We start from the raw sequence: 10,634 nt of genomic DNA on the forward strand, positions 1-10,634 counted from the left end.
CCCCTGAGGCAGTGGGGCAGGGAGCAGAGTTAGTTTCCCCACTACCCCATGGGCAGCCGGGTGGCTCTCTGCCTGGAACAGGGCCCAGCTGCCCCCTCTGCTGGAAGCCAGAGGGAGGAGGAAAAACCCTGTCCCTGCCCCACCAGGGCCCTGCCTGGCCATGCCTCCTCCCCATTGCTGCAGCAGGAGAGGCAGAGTCTATCCGGGGGGCGGCAGCTCCTGTCACACTGTGGGGGACAGCGAGCCCTTTCCCAGTGAGGGGTTGCACTGTGGGTTTGGGCTGCGCATGGCAGCGCTGGGATCTGGGGCCAAAGCCCCGCAAGCCCCCTCAGTGCCGCCATGCTCTACAGCTGCTCAGCCGGCCGCACAGCACAGCCCCTGAAAGGAAGCCATGATGGGCTCCACCCGTCAGGCACTCACGGCTCGACGCTCCAGCTGCCGGGTGGGGATGGGGCTGGCCCCCGCTGCGTGTTCTGTGCTGGGGCAAGCCACTGAGGGGGGTTATTCAATCCCCATTATTCTCCTCCCGAGCTTCAGCTGTGGCCCGGCCAGGCAGACCCCACGGCCAGCACCTAAATAAGCCCCTTCCTCCCGGGACGGGGCTTGCTCCAAGCACAGGGGGGTCGCTCGCACGACAGCTGCCCTGTGCTCAGAGACAGCAGCTGAAGAAGGGGAGCCGTCTTCAAGCACGGGGCAGCAGTGGCTAGGCCGGGCAGACCCTGCTGGGTGCGAGCAGCCAGCAGCTGAATAAGCCCGTTCCTGCCAGGGTGCTTAGCATGAGTTAACAAGTTTTAACATGCAGATGCCTGGATTTTGAGTGGTTTAAGTGTAATGTGTAACTTCACCCAGACTTCAGACATAATCACAAGATTCTCTCTGCATCCACCTTGCGGTGATTGCGGTTTAGGGCAGGGGCAGGGTTATTTAGTTTTCTGTTAGTGTGCTCGCCTGACTGTAAGGCCAAAGTAAATTTTTGGCATTTTGTTCTGACAAATAAACAATGTGACATTAATTTACTCAGCATTCTTTTTCTGTTTTGCAGTGTGACATGCGAGAACCAAATGCTCTTCGTGTTGCCCCAGTTCCTCTCTACAATTCTTTCCATGATGTGCACAGATTTATTGAAATCCTGGGATCTGCAATTACATCTTCAAAACAAAGAGCAAGCAATACTGCACTATCCTGTTCTTATTGATGGCTTGGCTGTATCTTTTAATCTATTTTTGACTAAGATGCATTTATCCTTTTGAGCGATTCTGTGCTTCTAGTAGGTTAGCCTACATTCCATGCAATTTGCAAAAAAAAAGACTATGCTTGAATAGTTATTTACAACAGACATACATTTTATTAAAGCTCATATTTCCACTCTGCTTTGACTTTGATTCCATGAATTAGCATGCTTTGTACATTTTAATGGGGCTTCTCCAAACATTTTATATAGTTTTATTCCATTAGGCTTGAGAAGTACAGATGAACTGTTACAGACCACAAAAAATAAAAATCCTTGTTGTACGGTAATAATGTGATGGATGGAACAAAGAAGGGAAATTAAATCAATAATGTACCTAAAGGTTGCAGTCTCATTTGCATTTGTAATTTCTGTCAGTTTTATTTAACTGTACACTGTAGGAAATAAATAGGTATATCTTTAAAAAAAAGGAAGCCGAACAGCTATTTTTTGGAAAACCATTAACTGGCACATGGTAAATCTCTTAAAAGGTCCATACATTTTGAATGTATAGTTTGGTTAAAGATCTAATGCTTGAATTTTCACTTGCTGACACACCCTGTCAACAGTAGTATGTTTACACCCACTTTAAGACCCCACTTTAAGCTATTCCATAGTTTAAGTGGCTTTAGGGAATGTTTTCATGAGACAATTGCACTGGTTTCACTAACTAAATGGTCTTAAGCAGATTTCATTAAACTAGTGTTAATGGCTACATGGTCACTTATTTTAAATGAAACTTAGGTTGAGCTGAAATGGATCAAACAAAATAAAACACTGTAAACCAAAATATGAGTTCACTCAAAGGTTTGCATTAGTTTAAAAACCAACGCAAGTCTGATCAATGCAATTTTCTCTTGCAGATAATGGCTTAGCATAAATAGGAATCAAGATGCTGAAAGTTTATACTTATTCACAGCTTCTATGTATCTCATGGGTAAATTAAATTCTCCTGGTAACAGGCTTTCTCCTAATGTGTTTGGTACTTCCTGTTTCAAGTCTGAAATACATATTTCTGGTCTTGAAAACAACTTCTAAATGGTACTTCAGCGCTTTATTTTCTTTGAATTTAACATTTTGAAGGAAGCTCAGGAAAAGTTTTTTGGCTGTTCTTAACTATTGGCAGTAAATGTCTACAGGTCCCCTGGGGAGTACATGGGGTACTGCCTCTAAATTTCAGCTTCTACCTGAGTGCGGGAAAGCAAGAACAACATAGCTGTTCCTCTTCCCAATAAACCCTGAAATTAGATCTGAACCAAGAATGAGGACCCATGGTTCTGGATCATTTTTGCATTTCCCTAGGATTTCAGGTAATAGAACACATACCCTTATGGTATCATTCTTTACTTGAAACCATCCCTGAGGATGGCAGCATGATACTTTAAATCCTCAGTTGTGGTGATATCTATGAATGATGTTATCACATTTTCAGGGAATGTAGTGCTCAGTGACCGTGGTAAGTTCATGTAAGATGAACTGCAAAATAAATCATTTGCTGATATTATCTGTGCCTGCAAAAAATAAGTACCCTTTCTTATAGTCTAAAACTGATATAAGGACTAATACAGGGTTCTCATCTACCTGAAAAGCTGTGACTTCATCAAGAGCTTTTGATGACATCAAGAGGCTTTATATTATAAGCAAAACTGGATTATTGATTGCAGCTCTATTATCCTTTTATCAATAATAACAGCTTGAACTTTACTAGTGATTAAAAGACTAGGTATTTTCACTATAAAATTCTTGTTTGCAATGTTTTTGTAAAGGGAGGAAAGCAGGGAATGGAGAAATAATTGCCACAAGTGCCCTAAAGTTAGAAATGTACTACAATTACCCAATTTCTTGTTAGTGTTAAGTGTGTGCTTACATTGTTTGTCGGATTGTGTATTGCACAGGAAAGGAAAAATTCTTCCCACTCCTCATGGGCCAGGTACAGACATAGCACCTTTACTAGTATAAGTCTAATTCCAAACAGTGAAAAAGCCTAAGACTGAATTGATTCAATCTTCACAGGTTAATGAAAACTGCATAGATTGAACTGATAAGCATGTGAACAGACATTTACTTTTGATTGCAGACATGCTGTCACATGTCTGCAGAGGCCCAGGCCAGAAACCTGGGGGTGCTAGAGCATGCCTCCTTGCTCAGCTGGAGCAAACATTCCCAGCACTGTCACTGAAGGGAGACGATCTGTTTCTCCCAGCTTCTTGAAAACAACTGTGGATGATATCAGAGAGATTTTTCTCTCTTGAAGCACACTCTTTGCTTCCCTACAGGTTTCTTATGCCCTTAGTTCAGCCTCTTTAAACCATTCTTTTAATTGTATAAATCAAGAGGGTCCCAAGCCATAATTGACAGGGAAAATTCTGTTATATAAACAGTTTCAATTTAAATCATAGAATCATAGAAGTAGGGTCAGAAGAACCTTGTAGATCTTCAAGTCCGACCCCCTGCCTGGGCAGGAGAAAAACTGGGCTCAAATGACTCCAGCCAGGTAGGCATCAAGCCTCTTCTTAAAGAGCCCCAGGGTAGGAGCCAGCACCACTTCCCTTGGAAGTTGGTTCCAGATCCTAGCTGCCCTGACTGTGAAGTAGTTCTTATGGATGTCTAATCTAAACCTATTCTCCAATAACTTGTGACCGTTATTCCTTGTTACACCAGAGAACTCTAGGGGAAACAATGTCTCTCCCAAACCCTTCTGGTCACCCCTAAATGAATTACCTTTTTCAATGACAATAGGTTATCTGGTTTGGAATATCTCAAGAAAATGATTAACAAGCAGAAAAAGCATAGAGTTTTAAGGAGTAGCCAGACACCTAGGAGCCAGCTTGAAAGTATTATGAATATAAAAGATATACTGGAAGGGATACCACAATGTTTCTTCTCAGATGGCCTAGCTATGCTTGTCCTGTGAAGTCAGCATCAGTGTTTTGTATTTTACCTGTTGTGAATAAGCCTCGGCTTAGCATGACTTTCAGATCTTATTGTAGTCCTTTAACATACTTAAGGGGATTACTTGAAGTGTTCATAAACTTTGTGGGGAGGACTTCCACCAGTCATCCCAAGAAAAGTATGACAGCATTTGTGGTCAGGGCTCCAATGGGCTGGATGCTGTGATAAACCCTTAACCATTGTTTAAATGTCACCCATACCCTCTCTGACTCAGTCTCTTGGCTCAGCATTCCCTAACCCAGCAACTGAGTTTTAGTCAATCAAGTTAAATAGGCCTCCCATACTGGGACCAGGGAATGTACAGCCCGAGATGCCTATTAAACTTTTCTTCTGCTTAGTTCTGGTTAGTGTGTGTGTGTGTGTGTGTGTGTGTGTGTGGGAGGGGAGGACTAGAAAAAGTCCTCTGTAAGTCCAGCAAGCTGGGTACCAGGGCTCCCTCAGGAACGCAGAGCTGATAGGTAACAAAATGAGCTCGCTGCAAGCTGACAACCATCATCCATACCTGGAGAGGACATGGGTGTCACTCTGCCCAAAGAATCACCAGTGATGCAAAGCAACTCAACTAACCTAGGAGGGCTGTTACAGCATCTAAGGTTCCCCAATAGTCTCAGCAGCTTTGGGACTGACTTGACTTGACTTGTACCCAGCCATGGAAATCAACTTCTCACTGAAAACAGTTTATTAACAATGGTAACTAGTACCTGGCTTTTCTGTGGCACTCTAAAGTGTATACAGATGCTAACTAAGACCTTCTGTAAATATGGTGGCATATTCCATGTGTTGAAATTTGTATAGCTTTTTAAAATTCTTCACCGTCAGTTTTGAATAGTAAAACAAATGTAACCCGCTCCCTCCTTTTACATATGCAGTATATAGTTAATATGGTATCTGTAATGTGCCCCAGCATTTCATATTTAAGTAGCAGAAGCTATGCATATCTTGCCAAAGTAAAATTACCATTTGGTGAATTATTTTAGATTATTTCCCCAAAAATCTAATACTAAGAGTTTTATGAAATGCATAATACTGAAAGTTAACATTAGGTGTCAGTATTTTACATATTATTTAGTGAGAGACTATCAAGTGGAAAAGCTACTGTATAAAAATGAATAATATAGACTACAATTCCAACACCAAGTTATCATTGTTAGAGTAAAATCAGAAATAATTAGACACTAAAATAATTAATTGTATACAACCCAAATGCTTCTAGTGTCTTGTATCTCAGATTTAAAATTCAGTATTAAGTACTATTGGATTCTAATTATGAATAGATTCAATTCTAGGCTGGTCTGAAGAAATTACATTTTTAAATTAAACTGCAAGATTGCAAGAGTCTTTGGATGCAGGAGAAAAATATGCTCAGGTACAATGACAAAACATCTAGGAAATGAAAAAAAGGATTAGTAACAGTATTAGAGAAGGGGATTCTGTCTGTCATCTATCTACACAACTTATTTTTATGCAGGGTTTCTTAATTATTGGGGCTCACGTCACCTTCAAGTGCTAAAGGAAACAGGAGAAGAAGAAATTCCAGATTTCACATTCAGAACTTTCTCATCTAATTTAATTGGAGTAGGGAGCAGAGAGAGGGCAAAGTTCACCAAACTGGGGTTTCAGGCTCCTGAAACTGTGCATCCATAAAGAATATATAATGGGGCGAGTCCCTGGAGAGGGCTGCTATTTTCTACACCAGCTCCAATCCTCTGCTATATCCTGGTTTCAGTAGCTGCATGTGCTTGCATGTGTGTGTGGTTGTGTACATGTGTGTGTGTGGCTCTCTAGCCTTACTATAGTTCCCATCCACTGGCTTTATTCAATGATCTTTGCTTAAAGCAAAATGTTCTGAGATACTAAGACAGCTACATAAGGCTATGGCTGGCCAAGAATGGCAGGTTAACAAGAGGGTGAAAGAAGCATGGTGTTGCTAGTTGTGTTGCTGTCCCTGCAAGATTGCAGTAAGGGAGCTCTCAAAGTGAAGGATGTGAATCACTGGCATTTTGCTGAGGTTTGGCTGGGTGTATGGTGCTGTCTCGTCCCCATTTCCAGCTGAAAAGCAAACCTATGTAATTATTTCTCCAGAAATGAGCTCAGGAAATAAGAACAGTTTAGCCACAGCAGCGTGCTGGCTGCAAAGTCCATGCGAGAAGCAGAATGTACTAGCCACCACTGAACTCTGCTACCACAGTTGTAGGGAAGGGGGCTAGCTGCTCTAAAGCTAGCCCGGGTTTGTCAAGGCTACACTGCAGTTGGTGTTTTCACTTCAGTATAGACAGGCTCTTAGAATCAGTGCTCCAAAGGTCTTGAGTGTCCTACTTAGTGGAAATCTCTGCCTCGAGCCAGGGACCTAGGATCCCTGTGTAATGCATGAGGAAGGCTGAGCGAGATACACTGATGCCAGCAAGTTGAATGGAAGGTCACCCTAACTGGTCAATAGGAAATGTCATGGGTAGCAGCTTGGACCTAGGCCTAAACAGAGATAGGTACTTAACTTCAGGAAGGAGGGACGGGAAGTCCTTTCTCTGCTCCTGCTTCAGATATGTAAATGTTCTTGAGGTTAGCATTATGTCGGTCCTTTCGAGCAGAAAACAAAAACGAAACCAAAAAAGCCCAAGTGGAGAGGCCAATGCTTTGCTACCTCCTCCGTTATCCCCCTACCAAATAACCTAGTTGGAGCATTCACCTGAGATATGTGAAATATATAAAATCCTCACTCTGCTTCATTTGGGTTAAGGATTTACACTAAAGCCCATCTGACAGCAAAGTGCCCTAACCAATGCTATCTGCATCTGTGAGCACTTACATACATTTGGAAATCTTGCCCTTACCTTGCATACTGAAGGATATTGGTCACTTTTTTCAACAAGCTGAACCATATATTTCCACTTCAAGCCTAAACTTTTGTCACTATTTGTGAAATATATTTACAGGGCTTTTAGCATTCATAAATGAATAAGTTTTAGATCAGTAATTCATACTTTTTATATTCCTAGTTTTTATTACCTAAACTTACTCTTCTAAGCATCATTTTATGTTTCCAGTTAAATATAAGTGAAAATTGATTGGGGTATTTCTCAGTGGAATTCTATCTTTATTTCATCATAATTGCTTCATATTTGAATAATGACAGATGAACTGCTTCATTCAATTGCAGTTTTAAGGCTTTGAAGTCACAATAACAGCAAAGGATTTAAATCCTGAAGCCATTATTATGGCAGGGAAGACATCAGGGAAAATGAAAACTTATGGTGGTGTAATTTCCCAGAAAGAAAAGTATTTCTGTGACTACACATCTTCTTTTCTGGACAATTTGCTAACCTTAGGAGAATTCACTAAATCTCAATGAAATGACCAGCTGCTACTATGTCCAGCAATCCAAATGGCTTCTATAGACCCAACAAAAGGTATTATAAATGTTGACTGACAGTCCATATAGTAAGTAAACTTCTCTAGGTTATTTTGAATTGGACTCACATGCCAGCTACAAACAATTCAGAATTCTGTGCAGCTACAATACTGTATTTCACCAATAAAGAGTTCATTAGATCTTTTTTCTCTCTGACATTTACATCTAGTCCTGACTACATGTTAATACTCCAAGGTATGCATTTCAAAGTTCCCTTTATCTTTGCATTCAGTTTTGAGCAATTAATCAAACAATATGAAATAGCTTTACAAATAAGGAACAAATCCTGAATTTTAAATGTGTGTCCAAAAAGTTGTTACACTAGAATTTGATTGGGCCATATATTGTCTAAGTGAAGTTAAACATGGTTTTATTTTGTTACTTGATTTCACTGTAAGATTTTCAAGACATTGTCTTAATGTTAAAATATGGTCAAATCATACATCCAGCATACTATTTTCTCTTAGGGGGCTACATCAAAGCAGCAGAGGCATAGAAAATCATTACTTAATATGCTCAAAATGACTCCCACATGGAATAAGGTTTATACAGGCTTCCAGAATATGCATGGGAACAAGCAACATGGAAAAATCTTCAACTGAAATAAAAGAAAATGAAATTCTTATCTTTGTGGGGCCAAGTATGCACAGGTATGTATAAAAACCTCTTCAGCTATTTCTTAGTTACAAAGCACATCCTGAATTTTAAAGAGGCACATATCAAAAAAACTAAGATACCACCGAAACTTAAAAAGTAATAACTTCCTAGAGTAGGCCTTCACCCCAGCCAGATTTACAAAGGTTGATGACATTTAGGCTAGGGACATAAATTATATATAAAACATTATAAGGGATTGGGAACTGGTTCAAATCTGTACCACAACAGTAGTTCAGTGCACAAAAACTGTTTCAAAATGGCTGAAATCAGTTTAAGATAAACATGGATGGATGCAGTATCAGACTTAACTGATTTAGGTTAAATTGGTTTATTTAATGTCTGTTCCAGATCCCCTTCAGGTTCAAGTTAACTCACAGTCCCCCAGCATCCCAGGATGCTTTGCACTTTCCCTGTAACCCCTGCAAATGGCTGCATTTCCAGAATCAAAAGTGAGTGTCTGTACACTTGCTGATTGGTTCAATATATGCAGCTTAGACTAATCTGCAAAGATTGAATCAATTCAACCCTATGCTTTTTGACTGTCTGCACTTAGTCATAGAGTGGTGCCTCTCACATGGGCTTTTTTATAGATACCAACACATTTCCTTTAATTTAACTAAGCATAAGTGTTATGTGCACACAGCTTTTTGGAGCTGGTCATTTCCTCACTGCAAACAAGACTTTTAGGCTGTAAATAAATGTCCCATTTGTCCCAGGAGAAAGTAATTTGTCCCCGAATCCTGTAATGTGCATGTCCACTGTCTTGTTTTAAGTTCCTCTGAAGTATGAGAAATAAAATGTACTAATGTTTTGGTTTTTTTCCCCCAGGACGTGGTTGTATACATCTGTAAGTTTACAGTCTTATATGATTTCCTACTACCTAGTAGTGAAACACTGTAATGCACCTACTGTGGCAGTTACCAACCACAAAGTAACCAGTCATCTGCTTTCTCTGGATTCTGGTAGAATTTACATTAATAGATAACATTTAGGTGAGCTTCACTGGTGTTAATGTTTTGTATGGAAAGGCCATAAATAAAAATACTGTAAGTGCTGAGGTAAGTCAAAAATAAAGATATACTGACCCATTGTATTTGACTTACCTCAGCACTTATTTTTATTTTGAAGGTCATTGAAGGGCAAAATAGGGGTGTGAAGTATTATGGAAAACACATAGTAGTTGCCCAGAGTGGAAGTAGAAAGATACTAATAGAAAAGACTGTGGAGAAGAGAAAGGCAATATGAAAAAAAAATTTAGTCTGTAGTTTCCATATATTGAATCAATCAGAACCCCAGCTGCCTCTGTCACCTCGGAAGTAGAGTCCATAAAAAGGGGCCCTGGAAAAGCAGACTGGAAAGGAGACAGTGTAAAGATAAATCTGTGAAATCAAGAATAATAGATTTGGTGTAGGGAGCCCAAGAAGGCCTACTTACTCTAAACAGAGAAGAAGCATTCCTACTATGGGTACTGGTTTGACATAGGGTTATAAGCTGGGATCCTGGTTTTCCCTGATAAAAAATTGCCAATTCTCTTAACCCTCCAATCTATGATTAAAATGAATGGTCCCCCCACAGCCGGCATGGCCTTGCTGGTGCCCCTTGCCGCCCACTCATAGCTCCTACTCCCCCAGCCCTGCAAAAGTGGGCCCCCAGCTGCCAGGGCTATGGGGCCAGGGTCTGCAGCCCCATGCCCCTGGAAGGAGACAGCAACTGCTGCAGAAGACCAGACCCTGACTCCCAACCCCACTGCCTGCCTGCTGAGGGCTTGGGTGGGGCAGCAGGGCTGGCTCCCCACCATGGTGCATACTCCCAGGAGTCAGGGGTAACCCGTGCCCCCCAAATCTGTAAACAGGGTGGGAGCTGTGTGCTGCCCACTGTGGACTTGAACTCCTGCCCTACTGCCCTCCCACCTGGTCTCCTTAGCCTGGTGGGTGCAATCCAGCACTGCAAAGAACAATGGGGCTGCACAGGAAAGCTTCTTGCTGCTGCAAGCTCTGCACCACCCTGGCAGCATGTCCAGTGCATGCAACCCTCTGCCACTGCCCCTGCTGCAGCCACATATGCAGGGGACACATTGCCAGGACAACATGGAGCTTGCAGTGGCAAGCAGCTTTCCTGCATGGTCCCACTGTTTGTTGCAGTGCTGGGCTGAACCTGCTGGGCTGTGGAGGCCCCGTAGGAGGGCAGCAGGGAGGGAACCCAAGCCCTCACTGGGCAGCACGCAGCCCCTGCCCTGCATGCAGATCTTGGGGACCCAGGTCCTCCTTGCCCCCTGGGGGGGGTGTGCAGCAGCAGGAAGGTAGCTTAACCCCCCCTGCTCCCTGGATAAGCCATTCGTGGCCCCCATTGTGGCCCTGGGCCCCAAGCCCCATGCACCATGCAGCTGGGCAG

At 42.1% G+C, this 10,634-nt stretch overlaps 1 protein-coding gene across 3 annotated transcripts in view; it reads left to right on the top strand.

Annotated features, from left to right (window-relative positions):
• KYNU (kynureninase) overlaps positions 1-1,486 on the top strand; it is a 112,466-nt gene extending 110,980 nt beyond the window's left edge. For all 3 annotated transcript variants that reach the window (XM_019554204.1, XM_019554203.1, XM_019554202.1), the window contains one exon: positions 1,043-1,486. In XM_019554204.1, coding sequence (XP_019409749.1) covers positions 1,043-1,195 — 153 coding nt within the window. In that variant the 3' untranslated portion in view covers positions 1,196-1,486. The remainder of the gene's footprint in view (positions 1-1,042) is intronic.
• The last annotated feature ends 9,148 nt before the right edge of the window (positions 1,487-10,634 follow it).

Source organism: Crocodylus porosus, unplaced genomic scaffold (genome assembly GCF_001723895.1).
Source record: "Crocodylus porosus isolate Cpor-Errol unplaced genomic scaffold, CroPor_comp1, whole genome shotgun sequence".
NCBI lineage: Eukaryota > Metazoa > Chordata > Crocodylia > Crocodylidae > Crocodylus > Crocodylus porosus.